Raw genomic sequence first — 22,088 nt, 5'->3', positions numbered from 1 at the left:
ATTGCTTGGCAGAAGAAATGTGTTTATAATCAATTTATTTTTTTCATTTTCCCTCACTAAACTTTCAAAACAAAACTGTATTTATGTGTAGAACTGGAAAAAGGGACATTTTACCTCAAGTGAAAACTTGGAACATCCTAAAACATACAAATTAAGAGTCATTCAGAGGTAGAGTGCTTGCCTAGCATGTGTGAGGCACTGCGTTTGATTCTCAGCACTGCATATAAATGAATATAAATAAAGGTCCATTGACAACTAAAAAATATTTAAAAAAAGTGTCACACCTACTTTGCATAAGCATTGGCCCTCGCAAAGCTCAGAATGCTCCTCTCTAGCCTTTGCCTGCAAGGAAAATTCAATGTGGATGGAACAACTCAGGGTCAGCCAACAGGAGGAGGGCACTGGCCCAGCATAGGGGCAGTGGAGTGGAATAGTTAGGTGTTCTGGATTCTTTTCTTAGTCTACAGAATTACATATGTAAATATCCACAGGATCTGACATGCAACAAAAGAGTCACAGGAATGCATCGAATTTCCAGTTTTGGATGCTTTATTATCTAAAGTCAAAGGAAAGATACGAAACTTGTTTATTTACCAAGCAAGTGCACTAGGCCTATGGACAGTTTTGGTCCTTTTTGCTAAGCTGTCAGATGCTGGCGGCAGGTGGCCAGGTGGCTGTATTTTACGTCCCGTGTCCTCGCTTAACATTTCCGAGGCTGCTGAATAATGTAGATCTTTTTCAGTGGAGTGACCTTCACCAGAGCAGGTGTGGGTTTTTGATGTGCATGTGCACTGTGGCTGGAAATTATGGTTGAGCTAAAAGTGAGAAGGGAAGAAAAAATAATCATATTGGCCATTTTGGTCATGAAATATTAAAGTCGTAGACAGCAATACATTTGGTAGGCAATTTCACAGTTTTGTTGATTTGTTATATAATATACTCTTTTTTCCTTATCATTTTCCATCCTGGATCCATGGGAATGTGTTAAAGTGTTTTTCCCTCTTTAACTTGTCTTGAATTTTTAAATGATAAAATGTTTAATATATAAGAGAATGTATTATATACAGCATTTATATTTATGTTTTGAAGTAACATTTTAAAAAGTTGAAATGAGTAAGTTTCTTTGCATTGGTGTTCTGTAATATTAACAATTATTCTGACACTAGTTTGTATTTATGGGTTACTATTGTAAGAAGGCTACTGGAACACTAGAAGAGATCCTGGCAGGGGTTCCATTATCAGAAGATCAGAAATAAAGAGTATCTGATAGGAGTAAGAAGAGTTCTAGTTATTTATTAGGTCAAAGCATGTGAGATTGCTGTTATAAGGTTAGAACATCGTGGCTCTGGCCATTCGATGTGTTTCATTCTAAATAACCTGGCTGAAGAGAAGACCAAGGAATGACATACAAGATTTCTGGTAACCAAAGTCCTTATTAGTCATCTCCATGGAAGACATCTATGAGGAAGCAGGTTAAATGGATTTCAAATGAACACAGACTAGGACTTTTTGGCAAGAAGAGGAATTTCCTATGGAACAAGAGACCTTTTGGAATTTTTATTAAAGAACCTAAAATGAGAAGGATGCTCAGGACTGCTGTGCACCTCACCTGTAGTTTTCCTACGAGGAGAATTTGGACCCAATGATCTTCTGGGTCCCTTCCAGTTCTTGGTCCATCAATACGTTGTAAAAAGTACTATTATGATTTGGATGCCAGGTGTCCCCCAAAAGCTCATGTGTGAGAAAATGTAAGAAGGTTTAGAGGAGAAATGATAAGATTATGAGAGTCTTAACCCAATCCATGAATTAATTCCCTGATGGATTAAATGAGTGGAACTGATACAGGTAGGGTGTGACTGGAGGAGGTGGGTCATGGGAGTGTGTCTTTGGGGCATATGTTTATATCTGTCAAGTAGAGTCTCTCCCTCTGCTTTCTGATCATCATGTGAGCTGCTTCTCTCTGTCACACTCTTCTGCCATGATGTTCTGCTCACCTTGAACCCCAAGGAATGGAGCCTGCTGTCTGTGGATTGAGACCTCTGCAACTGTGAACCCCTAAATAAACTTTTCCTCCTCTATGATTGTTCTGGTCAGGTCTTGTAGTCACAGCAGTGAAAAGCTTACTAAAACAAGTACTTAAGGACAACACCTTAGCCAGCAAGGAAGGGGTACATCTGCTTGCTAGGAATTTACCTTATCACTAAGGAACTTAAATGTATTTTCCTTGACACTCAAATTAAATAAAGGGAGAGATAAACTGTTCTTGACCCCAAGCATCACATTGTTTATGGTTTGTTTGGGCTTGTCTAAGCCAGGGAAAACACACGTGTCTTACATCTCATCTCAAGTATCCCTGCCTAAGCTATAGGCACACAGATGTCCCTTTTATGTGAAACTTGACTCTAAGAAGGCCTTTCTTCTTGGTCTTAAAAAATTAAACACACTGGAAGACTATACACTGAATTGTTAACAATGGTTATTGCTAAGGGGATAGAATCATGGGCAATCAGTCTTTTCCTTTGTCTTATCAGTATTTTTCTATTTATTTCTCTTTTACAATGAGCAGGTACAAGTTGTGTAATAATAAGCCCAAGGATGGTTTCTGACATCTGAGCAGATTAGAATGGCATAATGAGGTATTAGTCACAAATGTGCTTCAGAGTCTGACAAGAGTCGGGAACTTTTTTTCTTTTTCTTTTCAGATCAGTTATCCTCAGTGCACAAGACATGCATTCTACAGTGTGGTAAGGGCAGAGGGTTTTGTTTTGTTTTTTCTTTTAACATTAGAACCAGAAGGAAATTTAAGAGGTCACTGACTTCAGTAGTGTGTTTCCAGACTGGATGTCATTAGTCGTAACTAAACCAGATGGGATATTTCAGGTTAGCTTTAACTCATTTTCAAGAGATTCCAGGCAGGAAGAATAATTTGGCAAAGAAGGTCAAATGTAAGGTAAAAGTGGGGTGAGAAAGAACCAAATGGCTTGTTATAACAGAGATCTGGGCATTAGCCATGGTGAGGTGGGGCAAGACAAGCTGGGGCTGAAAGGGACAAAGCCACATGTTGATTGCTGTTCTTTAGGCACGAAAGATGGTAGGTGGAAGCATGAAAGGAAAGGAGAAGGGAGAAGAGTGTGTTAGAACACGCTTGCTGCTTAATTCAGCATTAACTTGTTTGGTAACCTCCAAGATGATCTCTACAATTGACAGGTTACATTATTATTTTTTTGGTCATTTGAAAAATGGTAGGCCAGGCATGGTGACCATGCCTGTAATCTCAGTAGCTTGGGAGGCTGAGGCAGGAGGATTCCAAGTTCAAAGCCAGCCTCAGCAACTTAGCAAGGCCCTATCTCAAAATAAAACATAAGAAGGGCTGGGATGTGGCTTAGTGGTAGAGCACTCCTGGGTTCAAGTCCCAATACAAAAAAAAATTATAGTAAAATACAACATAAAATTGACTGTTCGAACCATTTTTAAAGTGTATGTTTGGTGGCATTCCTTTTATTGTGCCACCATCACCACGATTCATCTCCAGAACTTTATCATCCCGATTGGTAAACAATAACTCTCACCCTTCCCGGAGACTACCACTCTGCTTTCTGTCTCCATGAATCTTACTACTCCAGGTTCCTCATATAAGTAGAATTCATTCCGTGTTTTCCTTTTTGTGTCTGACTTATTTCACTTAGCATAAAATATCTTCAAAATTCATCCATGTTAAAGTATGTATCCAAATTTCCTTTTTTAAAGGCTGAGTGATATTCCAGTGTATATATGTTTATCTATTTACCATCCCCAGAAACTTGGGGGGGTTGTTTCCACTTTTTGGTTATTGCAAATAATACTGCTATGAGCACTGGTATGCAAATTATCTGTTCAAGGCCCCTACTTTCAACTTTTATTGTATTCCTAGGAGTGGAAATGTTGGCTCAAATGGCAATTCTGTTTTATTAAACATATGCTCCCCAGAGGTGGCACCATTTTTACATTTTCATCCGTGATACTGAGAATTAAGGATTATATTTTTACTCCGGCATCTAACTGAAGTTCTAGAAGCATCTCCCAACTCAACTTCTTCTCAGGAGTACCACAGATTAGAATGGCTGGGTGACTGAGGCAGCCTCTGGGGTCTGTTGGCCATCTGTGAATTGGTATGAAAAAGTTTGGGAAAAAAAATAAAATCAAAAGAATTAAGAAGGAAACGGAATTGATTTTGGTAAAGATAATAGTCCGGGAGAAACAGCCTATAGGCAGGGCATGGTGGTGCACGCTGAGGCTGAGGCAAGAGGAGGCAAGTTTGAGGCCAACCTGGGCAATTTGGTGAGATCCTGTCTCAAAATAAAATGGAAGGGTTGGGGATGTAGCTCAGTGATAGAGCACTCCTGGGTTCAATGGTTCAATCTCCAGTCACACACACACACACACACAGACACACAGACACACACAGACACACACACACACACACACACACACACAAACATAAATAAAAATGAGAGAGAGAGAGAGAGAGAGAGAGAGAGAGAGGCTGCTCATAATTATCATAATTATTAAGTCACAAGTGTAGAGGTTTTGGGGGGCCAGTAGGAGAGTTCTATAACAACTCTTGAAAATATAACAGGAGATTCAAATTCTCTTTTTCATTCCTTGGCCCTGTCCTTCAGGAATATCCTGATGTAAAAGGGCTTGAGGCTGTGGGTGGAGAGTCCATAAAGCATCTGCCATCAGAATTGATGAAACTAAATAAAATGGTTTGTCCCTAAAAGCATACATTCTTTGCTGTATCAATGGGGATAAGAAGATTTGATTTTCAAGTCTGAATTAGAGATAAGTAGAAATCACTTTCCAGAGTACAACCTACAACCAGCTGACGGTATTTCAGACGGGCATCTTAACTGGAATTTTCATCATTAGCCTTTGTAAAATGATAGTGTTAGAATGAAAGGTGTTTCTTATTTGATTCATTAGGGTAAGAAATCTAACAGAACCCCAGGAGAGGAAGAATCCTACCTGCCCTGTATCTGCCAGGACTCTGCCTTGCTGTGGCTTCATCATAGGGGCAACATGTTGAACTGAAAAGTAGATCAAGAGAAACTCCCATGTTGAGAATTTACCTTCATCGTGGGGAGCTGTTACCTCAGAGCCTATATTTTAGTTTCGCACCAAAAACAAAGGAACTGTGATAAAGGTCTTTATGACTTGAGCTGTGAAGGAAATTCTAGATGTAAGAAAATCAGCATGTTTTGTTTTAGAGTCTGACATGGGTAGTAGGAGCAGACTGCAGCTCTCTCATTCATCTTTCCAGGGTGTTAACTTCCAACTCCAATGTTGGCACTTAAATTTCCACACCCTGTTAAGCAAAGTGCTTAAAACAAAACATTCAGCTCATGTCAATGAAATTCAAGGATACTCCTACGGTGATGTTAATCTACAGAACAAGAACCTTTTAAATTTGCAGATGTCTTTGATAGTTTCTCTCCCCCAGGATTCCATTTCACATGCCTCTCACTGACTTTGGGGTGGTGACCTAAAGTCTGGCAACTTGAGAAAAGTAACCCAAACTTTTACCAGGCTTCCACATTCCAGCCCCTTCCACTCTATAACCCACCTCCATTACGAAGGTTTTAACTGGATACTTTTATGTGCTGAGAAACATCACAGCTATTGCCAAATTTGATTTCCATCACTGTCTAGAGAATTAATGTATTTGGCAGTATCATTCTCTTTCACTCCTAGCCCGAATTCTTTTTTTTTTTTTTTTAAGCAAATGATAAACTGTATATCTCAGAGGAGATACATGACATCTAAAATGTTAAATAACCTTTAAGGACTAGCTTAAGGAGTAGGTGCAACTTAGTTAAGACTGGCTCTCCCAGGTTTTTAGGCCAGGGAGTCATCAGATTACAGAACCCCTTTTCTGCAGGAACATCACATCCTGTGGTCAGCCACTGGGGGACATGAATCCTCTCATGGTTTAGGGATAGAGAGGTGGGGAAGGGCTGGCTGGAGAGGCAGAGAGGGGAAAAAAAGGGGCCAGGTGGGAGAAAAAAGTCTACCTGGAGGGTGGGTGAGGAAATCGTGGGAGGGGAAGTTTAGGCTGTTCTCCACTTAGATTTGTACAGTTCCAACCCTTTGGGGATTATTTTCAATCTCCCAAATCCTAAAACTGTAGTTGATTTTAAAGTAGGATATTCAGAGATGAACAGCATACAGATAGAGATTTCTTATCATGACTGAATGATTGATGAGATCCTAAGGATAGGGGTTGTCTTAGACTCTTAACATTGTTAAAATAGGAATAAGGAATAATGTGGTTGCTTGGGACTAGACATAATGGTAGCTGAGGGTGTGAATGAATGTTAATAGATGCAGGGGTCCTCCGTTCTATTCCTGTATTTCTTCTGGTCTTTTGTATGTTGTTAGGTCTCCATGACAATATGTATTATAGGGGAAACACTATAATGCAGGTGAAATCTATCAAAAGATTGAAATCTATATTTCTATCTCCTAATCTTTTATGTCTTTTAATTTTTGTATCAGCCAGTATAGATTAGGTAGTATTTTTTTTCAATTTTAAAAATCAAGGTGTGATTTACTCACGATATTTACCCATTCTAGTGTACTGCTTTGTGAGTTTTGATAAGTGCATACAATCCACGACCACCACCCCCACACAGGACTTTCATCATCTCCTAAAATTCTCTCCCATTCATTGTAGTTGCTCCCTCCCTCAATCCCAGGCCCTGACAACTGATTTCAGCAGATCTAGTGGTCAGCTGATCTCAATCCCGGGTTGAGGGAGTTTTATTATGAAATTCAATTAAGCTTCAGGCTGAATTATGGATTCAGGGGAGATTTTTCTTTTTTTTTCTTGCACACCAACTTCCACATTTGAGCCAATCACTTATGGTACTCTTGGAACTTATTTTTGTTCCATGTGTTTGCTCCTTATCCTGTGCCTGAGATTCCAAGTGATGGAAGGCTGGATGCATGCCTGGGAATAGAAGCCAACATTTACTAAAGGAGGATTGTATGAAGAACTTTGCATGTATTATGTGACTTCCTTTTATTCTTATAATATTCCTATGAAGTAGATACTATTAATCACATTCCAATTACAGATAAGGAAAGAAAAGCACAGAAAAGTGAAGAAAGCTGCTTAAGGACACACTGATAGTCAGTGGCAGAGCCAGCCCAGGAACCAAGCAGTTGTGGCTGATGTCAGACCTGCCCTCCTGTCCAGAGATCTGCACAGTTCGAGCTACCATCCTGCTCCAGTGAGCACTGAGCTGGGTGACAAAGTTTGGATTTTTAAAATAAGTATAGTTGCTTTAAAAGCATTTGTAATAGAACACCACACCATCTCACTGTTCCCTTGTATTTTCTAAATACATCTTGGTAATTATTTGGTTATCATTGTTACGTGAGGAAATGGTTTTTCTTTTAATCTTTTTTTTTTCTTTCAGTGCTGGGGATTGAACCAGAGTCTTGCACATGCTTGGCTAGCTACGTCCCCACCCCCCCCACTTTTTAAAAAATTTTAGTTTGAAATGAGGTCTTGCTTAGTTGCCTAGGCTGACTTGGCTTGTGATCCTTCTGCCTTCCTTCTTTGAAACAAAGAAGTCATACATTTTTTTTTAAAGTACTCTGGTTTGAACCCAGGGCCGCTTTACTACTGAGCTACAAATCCAGGCCTTTTTGTTTTACTTTTTAAAAATTTTGAGACAGGGTCTTGCTAAGTTGCTTAGGATCAGCTGGGGCTGGCTTTGAACTTGCCATCCTCCTGTCTAGCCTTTCCAGCCTCCAGAATCACTGGGATTACAGACGTGTTCCACCATGCCTGGGCTAGAAGTGAAACTTTTTATGGAAAGAGAAAGAAACCTCTGTGTCATAGACATTAGCATAAATGTCTATAAAAGTGCAGTATAGGCTCTGGCCTATATTGTAGGACAGGGGGCATTTTGATGCCCTGAGGATGAGGTGTTCAGTGGCAAGAGCATGAGAATGAGATGCAGGTGCATGCAGCTTTTGTTACCTGGCAGGGCATCCTCCATCAGCCCTGCTTCTGAAACTAGGTAGCAGAATCACCTTGGCCTCACCCCAACTCTGAGTGGGAGAACCAAGCCCTCCTATGTTAGAAGACTACAGCTATAGCTGAACATCAAGATCTTGCTTTATACAATTGGCCCTGTGACATCATGTATTTTGGACATTCTTTTTCATTTCACTGCCATAAAACCAGTGCTGCTAATCCTAACAGAGGTGCAGAGCTTACTCTGCCCAGCTCTCTTCTAAGAGCTTCATGTGTATGAACTCCACACAACAACCCTGCGAGCTCTATGCTCTTCTTTACCCCACTTTACAAAGGAGGAAACTGAGGCACAGGATAAATAATTTGTTCAAGGCCATGCCCATAGTAAGTGGCAGATGGCACCAAATGGGGACCCCAAAGGCCAGGTGCACAGTTTCTATCCCCTGAGTTTGGCAAAATATTTATCTCAAAATATGGCACTTTGGTATGCTGGTTACTCAGACTCAAGGAACCTAGAGTAGCAAATGCAGGGAGGAGGTTTCTCTGAAGCTCCCCTATCTTTCTACAGGCTGATCTTCCAGAAGGTTCTCAGTTGTGAATCCTTTCCACAGATGTCTTATTAACCAGTGGAGATTGATATATTGCAGAAAGGAAGACTAGAGCTCACACCACATCCACGGTCCTGACAGACTTTGCCACAAACTGTCGCATTCTTCAGGTCCATTCATCTCCTCTGCAATTATTTATTCATATTTGAAATTGCCCACATTTCCACTTCCCTTTCCCCTATGCAGCAAGTGCATGAGTTTCTAATTCTCACTGGGGTCTTAAATACTCATTTTTTCTATGATACTTCCATGCATGCTATAACATTGTATATAATTTATATAACATTTTCTCTGTTAAATCTGCCATTTTCAGACTACATGATCAAACCTCACAAATGTGGGGGAAATTTTTAAACTCCCCTACAATAGCAAGTCTTTCTTCTACAGAAGCGATCCTGTTCTGTCACTTCAATAAAAGTGTAGCAGCAGAAAGAATGGTCCTTTATTATTTTAAATATAATGTGCTTGCCTCCTAGAAGTAGAATAAAGTCCCCCTCTAAGCTTACCTACAACATTTAGGAAAAAACAAACTATTGAATCCAACAAACCAAGTTGCTATCTACCTAGTAAGATTTTTCTGAGTTTCTTGAGCTACTTAGAAGAAATTCAGGATATAGAAGTAAAAATAGCAAGGGTCAACTATGTTTATAAACAGACTTTACAGGATAAACCCAGCTGGTACTTAGTCTTCCTCCATCCTATACCATGTAACCCTCCACTGCTCACCTGTTCCTCAAGTCAAATATTTCCGTATGGGATGCTGAGTTAGGAGGAAGGTCAAAAACTGCTGAATTCCCAACACACAGGTTGTCTTTTATAAAAACACACCAATATTTCCCAGAAATATTTGGGATGGAAAAGTGTTACAAATTCAGCTTCATGATTCTCACTTTATTTTCTTATTTTTGAAATAATTTATTTAGGAATTTGAGAAAAATAGCTTTTTTTTTTTTTTTTTTTCACCATAACCATTTTATGTTCCTCTGGAAAAAAGTAGATTTTTTTTTTCTCCCACAAGGACATCAAAGCACTAGGCTAGGAAAAACCTCAGTGGTAACCTGCTGGCTCACATGGCTCCATGTGTTGGATAAACCAAGTTGGAGCATCACATGATTCACCTTATGCATACTCACCTTGTCCAGTGTGTCATTCAGGGCAGCCAGCGTCTGCATTTTGGCAACATTTGCAATGGCACTGTGAAGATGAAAGGGAACTTCAAACAGGACTTAAAATTTTCCCACTGAAGAGCTAAACAATTTATACAGAGTGCTGACTCTTTGACTTGGCAACACCTAGAAGACAAACATTCTGCCTCTGTATATCCATGTGCTGCAACAAACTTTGGAGTCCAGTTTAATGTTATAATTATTTTTTAGCTTTTCATTTAACTATAATATATATGCAGAAAATGCACATATTGTAAGTATATAACCTGGTGATTATTAATAGACTATAAACACTAGTTAAACCAACTGCCACTAAGGATAATGCCTACACTGATTTACAGCCCCAAAGATCAGTTCTGACTATTTTTGTGTTTCATAAAATGAACCATCTATAGCACATACTCTTTTGCGTCTGGCTTCTTTCTCTCAGGCCAAGTTATTTTGTGGGAGGGTTTCAATCAGGGCTGAGTCTGCAGGACAGTGTCTGGAAGGGAAGTCTGTGTTTGCCTGTCTGGATGACTTGTGTTGGTTACTAGAAGTTGTTAGAAAATGGACACAGATTGATAGTGCTTAAAATTTTATTTTCTATATTTTTTAAAAAAGCTATTCTCCAAGAAGATGTAGGAAGTGTTTGTTTATGCAAATGGGACGCTCCTACCTGGTGCATACACCTGTATAAGAGATGTGACTAGCAGAGGGGATTTACAGGGAGAAAATGCAGCTTATGCATCAGGGTCTCTCAACACACAGGCTCCCTCCAAGGCACCTGGGAGGAGACCTAGCCAGTTCATATTCCTAAGTTTTGCTTATTTTTCTTTAAAGTGCTTCCCCCATTCTACAAGCTTCAAGCCTCCCATAACCTGATTCTGTTCATGGTAATTAGGGCAGCAGAGAGAGTTCTCTTGCTGTTTAAGTTTGTAGTAGTCCAATTCCCATCTTTTAATGACTACTAGAAAACAAATGAATTTTCAAAAAGGTTCCAATCACTACTTTATTACTCTCTAACCAATTCCTCTGCCTGAATCTTTCAACTGATGTTAGAATTAATAGTAAGTTTTTCCATTTTCTGAGGTGCAGAGAAACAAATGACCTCTTCTCTGGTTGCCCGCCTGCGTAAACTCATTTCCAAGCCCAGATTCGTCAATGCCTGAGCTCCTGGCTCAGCTGTGGTCACGATAAATAAGGCTTATGCTTCAATCAGGCCTTAGAAACAGAATAGGCTCACTAAGTCAACAATTGTCTGGTATCATTTACAGCAGGCCCTCACTATTCTAGGATCTGCCCTAGATGCTGGGCGAGAAGATAAATAATGTACATGCACTTGTAAGAACTTAGAGCTTCACTTTCCTCATATGAAGGTTATTTTCTGATATCAAGAAAATAAATGGCTTGTTGTTAATGGGGGCAAATCAGTATTTCATTCTAATGTGGCAGGGATCCTAAAAAAATTCCTTCCTATAAATTAGGGGAAAAAAAACCTTAAAAAGTGATTTAAAATCAATTTTATTTGAAAGAACTGAAGAAATCCCACTGTGCTTCCTCCATATTCTCTTTCTGGTTTGAAGGGCTGTGACTTGAACATCCTTCCATTCCATTTGAATCACTCATCAACTGATCTGTAGGAACCATCTTAAAATTAAGTCTCTGAAGTGCCCCTCACTGAGTTTCTTGGAGGAACCAATTTATTTCTTTTCAAAATGTACTCATTTTCCTTAACAAGGTGTAGAGTGGTTGGGCCAATTGTGCTTGGGATTCAGCCTGCCACTCTGCTGGGTTCTTGGAATAGCTTATTGTGTCAAGGTCAAGGTGGAAAAAGCCAGGAGAGACAAGCCTCAGAATCTATATGCCTTCCGGCTATGCCAAATATAGTGGCCATTAGTTTCTTAAATAATTGAGATGTGAATTCAAACAAAAATATCCATTTATTTTTAATTCAAGAGATTTGCTTCAGCAGAAAGCATGTTATGAAAATAGGCCAGCCTAGTGACATTTTAAAGGCTGATCTGAAAATAGGGTAAAGGATGTGTGTGCCAGAATTGGACACCTTGAAAAGTCAGTAGGAGGCAGCTGGGCTGGCCACCGAGAGGAGGAGGATGGGTGGTGGGTCATTGGGGAGCCCAGAGAGAGTTTCCATTTGGTAACCACCTGACTGCCAAGTCACCACCAATCATGACCCCCATCCCTACTCCAACTGATTGCCTCCAAGTGCATAGGGGATTGGAGCAGAATTGTTTAACACTCCTCGAGGTGAGGAAGGAGAAGAAATTAAGCACCCCCTACCTTGTTTTCTCCAATCCCGTTTTTTTTGGTATGTCTCTCCAAAACTCCGATTTCTTGTTTTTTGGGGATTCGCATTCCTCCAGCTTTGACTACAAACAAGCATCAACACAAAAGTTAGAACAGCTTTGTTATTCAAGGTAGGAATTTAGATTTGGAAATATTTTCAAACTTATTTTCCGAAGTTCTAAACTTTCATATAAAACAACAAAATTAAAAGAAAAAAAATTACTTCCTGGGGAAAAAAGGTGGGGGCAGAGGAAGGGCTGAGGTCTGCTTGTTTATGCCTAGAGAAGTGGAACTGAGGTTGAAAAAGCAGAAGGTTACACCTTAGATTTGGGGAGGAGAATAACAACATACTCTCCTATGTATTTCACTGAAAAATATTTTTTCTTGTTATCACACCAATTACATTCTTTGTGATAGCAATTCACAATACAATGTGACCCCTTGGTTTTCCCATGAGATTACAGCTTTTGCATGGCTTGCATTTTTTTTTTTCCAACCAAAGCTTTCAAAAGTCAGAGTCTGAGGGATGAGCCAAAAGTCAGAACTCACAGTGATAACAGGCATTTAATTCAACAGAGGTGCTTAAAATTCCACTGAGTACCCACCTTCCAGCCCAGACCCCAAACCTCAGTGTTGGCCTCACTTGGAGTTTCTAATGAGTAATTAAACTGCATTAATAATCCTGCCATTCAAGAGATCAATTAGTGTTAATTAGGCTACAGATGACCTAACAGCAATTCAAGTGTTTAACAATGTCGAATGGAATCAACTTTTGAAAATGAACAACGCATTTCAGATTGCAAGTCAAAGCAAATACTTTTTTCAGTTCCCAGGAAATTTGCACATCTAAAATCTGACAAGCTCAAATGAGAAATAACTAAATGGACATTGATTTGTTTGAACTTGTTAATTCTTTTTATGGAAATGCCACATGGGCAATTTTCTGTAACTAGTTCCAATAAAGTGAAAAATAAGAGAACCTCTTCTATTTCTCAATGCCCTAGTAATTTGACTTCTTCGTTGTTCTTTAGAAATTATTATTTAATTATTTTTGGTTATGTAATACATACAGAAGACACAATTCAAAAAGCATAAAATGGTCTGTGGTCTCCCTCTTAACCATTATTTCCCAACCTCCCAGATCATCTCCCTAGATACTGCTCATGTTACCAGTTTCTTATGTTATCGACAGATATTTTATGTATTATTTTTAAAAGTGGTAGCATAAGATACACCTTGTTCTACATCCTGTTTATTTTTTTTCACTTAACCATATATTTTGGAGAAAGTTCCATACATTAATATATCTTCATCTATGTATCAATTTTTTTCCCTTGTACTGAGGATCAAACTCAGGCCCTCAGGCATGCTAGGTAAGTGCTCTACCACTGAACTACATCCCCAGTTCCTGTGTGTCTTTCTTTTTAACACACTTTTATAAAGAATCCCATTATATGAACATTCTTTGTTTACTTTGCCAGTTTGGGAATATTGGACTTTTCTTATATTTCTAATTCATTGTCACTAACAATGTTGTGATGAGTATCCTTCTATAAACATGATTTTGCATCAGCAAAAGTATATCAGTGGGATAAGTTCTGAGAAGTGATCTGGTTAGCTCTGAAGAATATGTGCATTTGGAATTTTGCTAAATCTTGCCAAATTGCCCATCATGGAGGATGCCCCAGTTTATGATCTCACTAGTTAACTGTTAGTTCCCTCTTATTACACTTCCTTTGCAAAATTTTACTAGTTATTCTTACTTATTTTTCATGAGAACTTCAGAAACAGTTTGTCCATTCCCTATTTAAAAACAAACAAACAAACAAACAAAAAAAAAAAACAAAAAAAACAACAACCTTGGTCATATAGCTTTTTTTCAAAGGGAAAACTTATATTACATTCCTGGTGACTCTCTAAGAACAGTGTGCTTTTCCATTTTTCACATCCTCTCCTGAGTTCCTGACTTATTTATTATTAGGTTCATTGTCTAAGCATTCTCATTATTGCTGCTGTTGTAAATGGGGGTCTATTCCATTATTACGCTAACAGATTGTTATTATTTTGATATTTTTGATTTTCTACCCAGGATTTACTGAAGTCTCTTATTGCTCATTATAGGTTTTTTTTTTTTTTTTTTTAATATTGCCTCCTTTAGAATCATGTTAAGTAACAGTGACAGTGGATATATTTGCCTTTGCCCTCCCCCTTGTTTTTTCCAGTGCTGTGTGGATCACACCTAGAGCCTTGTACACACTTGGCAAGTGCTTTACAACTGAGTTATGTCCCCAACCTGCCTTCTTAATTTTTAAGGGATTGCTTTTAGTGTTTTCCCTTTAAACATAATGTATACTTTGGTGGCTTATACTCTCTTTCTTCATGTAAATGTGTGTGTGTGTGTGTGTGTGTGTGTGTGTGTGTATGTATAATTCATATCTTTTTCAAGATGTTAAGGAAGTACCCTTTTATTATTATTTTATTGTACCTAAAATTAGGAATAGATCTTGAATTTTCTCAAATGCCTTTTAGAATTCATGGATATGGTCTATGAGTGTTCCCCTTAATGTGGTTGTTATGTTAATGGGTGCCTTATTATTGAGTCATACTTGTATTCATAGTATAAACACAACTTGATCACTTAAATTACCATTCTTTATGAAAAATACATTGATTACATAAGCCTCTTAGTAGAATTTTATAATGTTAGATTCATTTTAGAAAAGAAAAAAATCTGCTTTAAGTGTCTTTATTTAAGTATCTTACAAAGTTATCTGCAACAGAAGTGAAATGACATGGAAACATCTTCTGAATAGCCCTGGAGCACAGGTGAATTAAACCAGAGGGTGGGCTTTCTCAGGAAGAAGGTTTGAGGGGGCGGCTCTGCCCCTTCACTGCACCATTGTCTACTCTGCCAGCAAGAATCAAATCAGAGGTCTGGGCTCAGTTTCCAGTACTCCTCCCAACAGGACTTTCCATTCTTCCAGTGACAAGTGCTTTTCAAATATGGTGTTCTGTAATGATGTTCTTGTTAGCGTTTCTTTTGTTTTCCCTGATGCTATTGTTTCTACACATTTTCTTCTGCTTGGACTGATAATTATCACTAACTATAGAAGCAAAATTATTATGTTAAAATAAGTAGAAGTTCAAGATGAGAAGACCTTTGTAATGTTGAGTTTGTTTGGAATTCATTCATTTGGAAGGACATTGATGTCTGGGGGTCTTCAGAAGAGATGGGCCAGAGTGAAGGAAGCTGTGTCCCACGAGGAACTAGGGAATCTGGTAAAATCACTCTTGAAAAAGCAAAGGCTCAGGGAGCTTAGGTTATCATCTTCAAAGATAGGAAAAGCTGTCCCGTAGGGGCGGAAGAGCAGTTTCCTGGTGAGGAGATGTCATGTAGTGTCAGATAGCTCTACTCCCAGGATATGGACTGCTGTGGCTTGGATGTATGGTTTGAGTTTGTTCTAAGGGTCCATGTGTTGGGAGTTTGGTCCTTGGTGTGGCAATATTGGGAGGTGGTATCTTTAAGAGGTGGGGCACAGTGGGTGTCCTTAGCCCCACTAAGAGGGTGAGCTTGGAAGACATCATGGGACCCCAATCTCCCTCTTACTTCCTGTTTGGTGATGTAATCTCTCCCTCTCACACGTGCTCCTGCCATCTGTTATAAGGTCCTCTCCCCAGCTGACTAATACTGGTGCCATGCCCTTGAATCACCAGAAGTGAGCTAAATAAAACTTTTTCATTTATAAAGTTAACCTGTCTCATGTATTTCATTACAGTAATGAAAACAAAATGATACAGTGACCTGGAGTGAAATATTTAAAACTCTACTTAGGCTCAGTTTCTGTATCTTTCAAAATGGAATAATACTGACTGTTCAGGATTGTTCTAGAGAATAAAGGTGATATAAGCACCTGGTACACGGTAGGCACTTAATAATTAATAGTTATTATTATGTATATTTATTTTGTGTTGTTCCAGAGGGGTGAATGAAGACCAAATAATGGATGTGCCAGAAAGATGGCATCTGGCTACAGATAACTATGTTATTCAATGTGAAAGATTTCACCTGGTATAATAATGAATTTCTTGACCCTCAGGGTATTAAAGTGAGGGCAAGATGTCCTCCTGTCATGAATACCTTAGGAGAATTCTGGAGAATTTGGCAAAAGTCAAACTGGATAATCTTTATTATAAAATCCTTAGAGTGGTTCAAACTTTTCTCATCTACTGTCAAAATAAAATCCATCACACCCCTTCCTTCAGAAAAAAACACAGGGTACTTAGAGAAATAAATACCAAAAGACATTAAGGAAACCACACAAACACAAGAGTTCTTCATTCCTAAGAACAATAAAACAGACACTGGAGAGGAGGAATTAAAAATCCCCGCCAGCAGATTCCTCCTTCCATTCAGCAGTCTTCGAATCCTCTGTTATAGAGCTGTGAGTGCTAACTTGGTGATTTAGGAGCATAGAAAACCAGACCTTGGATTTCCAGAACAGAGCTCCTGTAGCAACCTTGTTCTGGGGGTAATCTCCTTGTCACAAATATATGCAGGAAAGAAGCAGACCACCACATCCCTACACTGAGGATGGATGCATTGAAATACAGATTGAGGCCCTGTCCACAGGGGGTGACTGAACCAGGTGGAGCTAGTTTGTGGGAGGGTCCTTTTTAAAGCTCTGCTGGGAACACTGGTCACACTGGTCTCCCTGGATCTGGATGAACCAGCTTTTATGATCCTACACAATCATGTTCTGACCCAATTCACATATACCACATAAGTGCAACTCCAGGGCTCTTTTCAAGGTCTCACTGTATCCAAATCAATCTGTTTAAGTTTGTAATCATTTACATAGCTCCATGTTTGAGAATTATATTGTCTTTTCAACATTTATGGAAGAACAATTGGAATTGGGCAAGGTATGAATTGTTTTAACATTTTAATATGACTTAAGTACAGATTTGAATATAAATACTTAAGGTAAAGCTTTATGTTCTTTCCCAAACTAAAATGAACTAAAGGCAAAAACTGTAGGAGAGTTACTCTTTAAGATGATTTTGTTAGGAGCCCTAAATTTTTGTGGGTAAATTCAAGCTTTTCTCTCCTATCTTTGTGTAAGAATTGTACTTTCATGGTAGATTTGGTGGTTTATAACTTTCAAAATTAGACCTTGCAGTTTTGAATTCTAAATAATAATTGTCCAATTTTGCACAGTTTTTGAGAGTAGCTAAGCTCACAACAAGCTTGTGAGAAAAATTAGGCTTTTCCTTCACTAATCCATGGAGAACGTATGCAAAAATGTGGAATGACACAAAGGTCTGTGCGAACTCTGTCTTGGGACTGAGAACTTCTATTTGAAGATTTTAATTGAAAGGTAGATGTTTGCAAAATGTTTACGTTGCATTCACAGTTGATTTATCAGCAAATTTTGGGTTGTCAATCAAGGCCCCCAAAACCCTCAAGAGAAGATTGTGAGCGAAGAGAGAGGACTTGAGAGCAGGAGGGGTTTGGCATGAGGCCAACTTTATTTTCCAATCCCAGCTCCACTGCCCTCCAGCTGTGTGGCTTTGGTCAAGTTACTCGATCTCACTGAGTTTGTTTGATCCTCTGTGAAACATCATCCACCTGCAGGGCTGCTGCCATGTCTAGCCGTTGCTGTGCTGTGCTGGGTGCACTGTCAGCTTTGAGCAAATGACAGCTGTTGCTGCAGTCATCAGACCCCTGTTCCCTGTGACATTTGGGGCAGTGGGGCTTGCAACCCCTCTCTTCTAACCTCATAGAACTGCCTGCCCCTCTCCAATCCCTACCAGTTGAGCAGATGGCATAGAGAGAATCAAGACTTTTGTTTGTTTTTAAAAAATGATACTAGTCCTTATGCAGTTAGGGTCATTCCCCAGGTTCTGCATGTTTCACACTTGACGATACCCCCTGCCTTCAACTTTCTGCTTTCTTTAATGAACTAGAAAATTTCTCTAGAGATTCATTGGAGATCCTTCTGATAGCTCTGATTCATTTGACTTAAACCAAATTAAAAAGTACAGTGAATATAGGACAAACTCACTGACATTATTCTTTCTATTCATTATGTATTTGGCTTCCCCTGGCCACCTACCACTCACATATTTTTGGAACTGCTGTTCTTGTAATGGGGTGCTTATAAAACTAAGAGCGAGGCAAATCCAAAGAAGCTGAAGATTCAAAGCATGCTTCCTATAACCCAGGCCACCTCAAGTTTAATGTAGTCTTGTTTCACAGCATAAATGTATAACCAGGGCTAACAGAGATGCAATATATTATATTCACATACATGAAAGAAAAACTGGTAGGCACTCCACATGTAGGTGGGAGAGTTACAGCTGGCTGACTTCTGAGTGGTTTCATTTTTAACTATGATGGGGCAGCATGAGGATCTATTCCACTGATATTTCTTTCTGTTCTGACTACTGCAGGAGCGCCTAATGCAGCTCCAACATCGGGCTGTTTTGAAATTGGGGAAGATAATTTCTACTGACTGCAATGTATTTTACTATGCCTCCATTTTAAAGGGTTCCACCTGCTTGTACCAGTTACACCAATCTTATCATATTGATGTTGTTTATTACCTCCCTTTCAGAAATGAGAAAATGAAGACTCAGAGGTGTGGAATGAAAGCAAAGTTTGAACTCAGGTCTGATTCCAAAAGCCCTGACATACCTTTCTCATCATATCACATTGACTTCCTGCTTACAAAAATCAGGTGAAGATTGAGTGAAATTTTGGCACCTAATTATTTTGGTTCCATAAATAAAATTTTGCATGATCACAAACTGGTTTAGATTTAAAATACATAGCGAGACCAGCTGAAGGATGAGCCTTCTTTGTTCTCTTGTGCTCAGTGGGGAAGCAAAAGTCTGCCTTCATCTCCATTCTAATTATCCAAAACCTCTTATCTGTAGTGTCACAGTTCATAATAATTAATTGTCATGCCAGAGGCATTGTGACATGCTTGATGGAGTCATGGTGTGCTATGTATACAGAGTAATTAGCAATCATTAGTGGTGGGGACAGAAAGTTCCCAGTGGTTTCATTCAAACTTTCCTTTAGTTAAGTTTATCTCTGTTCTTTCTGTATAAATGTAGTTTAGCAAATCAGTTTTTAGCTTAACCAGTTTTATAAAGGATGAAATAGAAAGGGTGGGAAGAGAACGGTGTCTTTTTATTTTTTTGGTCACTATCTATGTAATGAATTTCTCTTCCAATAATTTGCATACATAGTTTCTGGACCATTAGTTAGCATCATTACCTTTAAATGTAATGTTAAATATTGCTAAATTCAATTACAAATATAAAATGGCAGTAGTCTGCCAAAGGAGATTAGGCCATGGTGTGTAGTATTAGAAACCCAGAACAAGAAGTAACAATTCTGACTTTCCAGTTGCGCTGCCCACCAGAACATGCTGCAACTGCATCTGATTTTGTTTTTTTGAACTGGGGATTGAACCCAGAATTGCAAAACCACAGAGTCACATACCTAACCTTAGACAGGGTCTTGCTAAGTTGCTAAGGCTGGTTTTGAACTTGCAATTCTCCTGCCTTAGCCATCTGGGTCGCTGGGATTACAGGCATATGCCACCATGCTTTGCCTGTGTCTGATTTTGACCCTTTGCAAAGGTTATACCTACCATTGTCTGCCATCAGCCTCTGCAGCAAAGATAATTGAAATAACCTGGGTTTAGAGGTACCAAAGAATTTTAGAGGTACAACTAAATTTTGGAAAATAGAGAAAGCAATCACAAAGTGACCAAGCTTTGAAGGTCTTTCTTAAGGAATTGAAAGAACAAAAAACCAACTAAAAATAGACCTGTACTTCTCAGGCAATATGAACATATGGTTAAGTACAATAAAACCATTTTCTGTATTCCAGGGGGTTGCTATAAATAGCATAAGTTAAAAATAAAGACAACTGTGGATGCTTTGCAAAATACCTTGATAACTACCTTTTCCAGTCAGCACCCCCACCCCCAATCCTTGTGTGTTTATTAAAAAGTGCTTCTCAGCTTGTTGACAGGCAAAGCACATTCCTGCTGACATTACCCAGCCCTAAAACCTGAGGAGGGAGAGATGGGGTTGCTGTCCTCTGTGCGGAAGCTGGTTTACCTGGGAAGTCAGATGAGGCACAGGCATCTTGGGGAGACTGAGTCTGAGAGCTGTAAACTCTAAGGAGGAAGGTTTCCATGGCAGCAAATCATCCAGGTGTGGATGTGTCACAGTTAACCTGTTACCAGGTTCACCTTCTCTACCTGTTCCTGTCCACAGAATGCCTTCTAATTCCATAGATTTGCAGCTTTTGATTCAATGGGGGTCTGACAAATCCCCAAGTGGTTTAATGCACAAGCTAAGGAGGATCAAAGGCATAGGAGGAAATCAGGTGGCAGGAAGTGAAAGCAATAGTGGGTGGATTGAGAACTTCTGCTCTGTTGGGGTGCTCCAGTTGAGCATTGATGGGAGGGGGCAGCACCTGCAGCATCTGCAGAACAGACAGGTGGGAACCTACCTGCAGGAGGATGCCCCCCTTTCAGCGGGGACAGCAGAACTTGCACTTCTTGCATTTCGTTTGCCATAACTCCTGCCAGTACCTTGCTGGTGCTGTGGAGGCCAAGTGCCAACTGCGTCTGCCCCACTGCACCCTGGCTTTATGCTTTATACGGGCAGGGGGCGGGGCCCCTTAAGGGCATTACTGAGCAGCAACAGGGCTTGTCACCCAGCTCTTTGGCAAGTTTTCTCTTTGAAGAAAATGCTCTTCTTTCCTTCATCTGGGAAGGCTAGTAGATGTCTTCAGAAGGCTGGAAGTTCTCATTTCTTTCACAGGAGGAAGGGCAGAGGATGTTTTGGTGGAATTCTTTTTCTTTCTATTCTTTCCTCCAGTAAGTACAGTGCACCTACGATGTGACAGTCTCTTTGTTATATGCTGGCATGACAACCAGGGCAAGATAAGATCTTTGCTTCAAGACATCTGTGGTCTTTCTGGAGAGATGATTATAAGCAAGTGCTGTGCCTTCATTTCGGTCTTTGTAATTATAAGCATTTATATTCAGGAAATAATTGGAGATGTGTAGAGAGGTTTCTGGAGTGTAATTGTGTATTTCTTTCTCTTTGGTTCTTTTTTTTTTCTGGCACTGGGGATTGAACCCAGCAGCACTCTACCTCCAAGTTACATTCCCAGCCCTTTTAAAATTTTATTTTGAGAAAGGGTCTTGCTAAGTTGCTGAAGATAGTCTTGAACTTGCAATCCTCCTGCCTCAGCCTCCTGAGTTGCTGGACTGTCTTTTTTGTTTGGTGGGAATCAACATAAATATCCCAAAATGCAGAGGGATCGTTATATAAGTTAAGATGGAGCCATGTGAGTACTTTGCAGTACATATTACAGATGTCTTAAAATAATATTTAACATGTGAAAATATGAATGATAAGATGGTGGAAAAGTAGGTCAGAGACCACAAGATACAAATTTTGTCAAAAAAGAAGAAGTACTACAAATTACTAAAAACTTAGACATTGTTGTATCTCCAGGCCAAAGTTTAGCATATGGCAGGATCTTAAACTTGCTCTTAATTCTTTAGTTAAAATTGCTCTTCAAAAAACATCATTTAGGGCTAGGGTTGTAGCTCAGTGGTAGAGCGCTTGCCTAGCATGTGTGAGGCACTGGGTTCGATTCTCAGCACCACATAAAGAAAAAAAATAAAATAAAGGTATTGTGTGTCCATCTACAACTAAAAAAAATTTAAAAAACAAACAAACAAAAACACCATTAAGAAAATGAAGACAAGCTACAAATGAGAGAAAATATTTGTAGAGTAGAAGTCTGATAAAGCATCAGGATCTGGAATATATAAAAAAATTTTTACAACTAAGTAGTAAGAAAACAGACAACCCAATTTAAAAATGAGCAAAAGAGTCAAACAAAACTTCACAAAGTAGGGGTGTTGACAACAAATAAACACATAAAAAGATACTCTGCAT

At 39.2% G+C, this 22,088-nt stretch overlaps 1 protein-coding gene across 1 annotated transcript; it reads right to left on the bottom strand.

Moving 5' to 3' along the window:
- Window positions 1-528: 528 nt before the first annotated feature.
- On the bottom strand, window positions 529-20,704 carry Dapl1 (death associated protein like 1). The gene is given in 5 exon segments (XM_047547286.1): window positions 529-815; window positions 9,768-9,828; window positions 12,081-12,106; window positions 12,108-12,169; window positions 20,623-20,704. Coding segments are annotated over 5 exon segments (441 nt in total). The 5' UTR covers window positions 20,690-20,704; the 3' UTR covers window positions 529-590.
- Between the last annotated feature and the right edge of the window lie 1,384 nt (window positions 20,705-22,088).

The sequence above is a fragment of the Sciurus carolinensis genome, chromosome 3 (genome assembly GCF_902686445.1).
Source record: "Sciurus carolinensis chromosome 3, mSciCar1.2, whole genome shotgun sequence".
NCBI lineage: Eukaryota > Metazoa > Chordata > Mammalia > Rodentia > Sciuridae > Sciurus > Sciurus carolinensis.
Note: the sequence above shows the minus strand (reverse complement) of the source record. Positions and strands in the feature narration are given on the sequence as shown.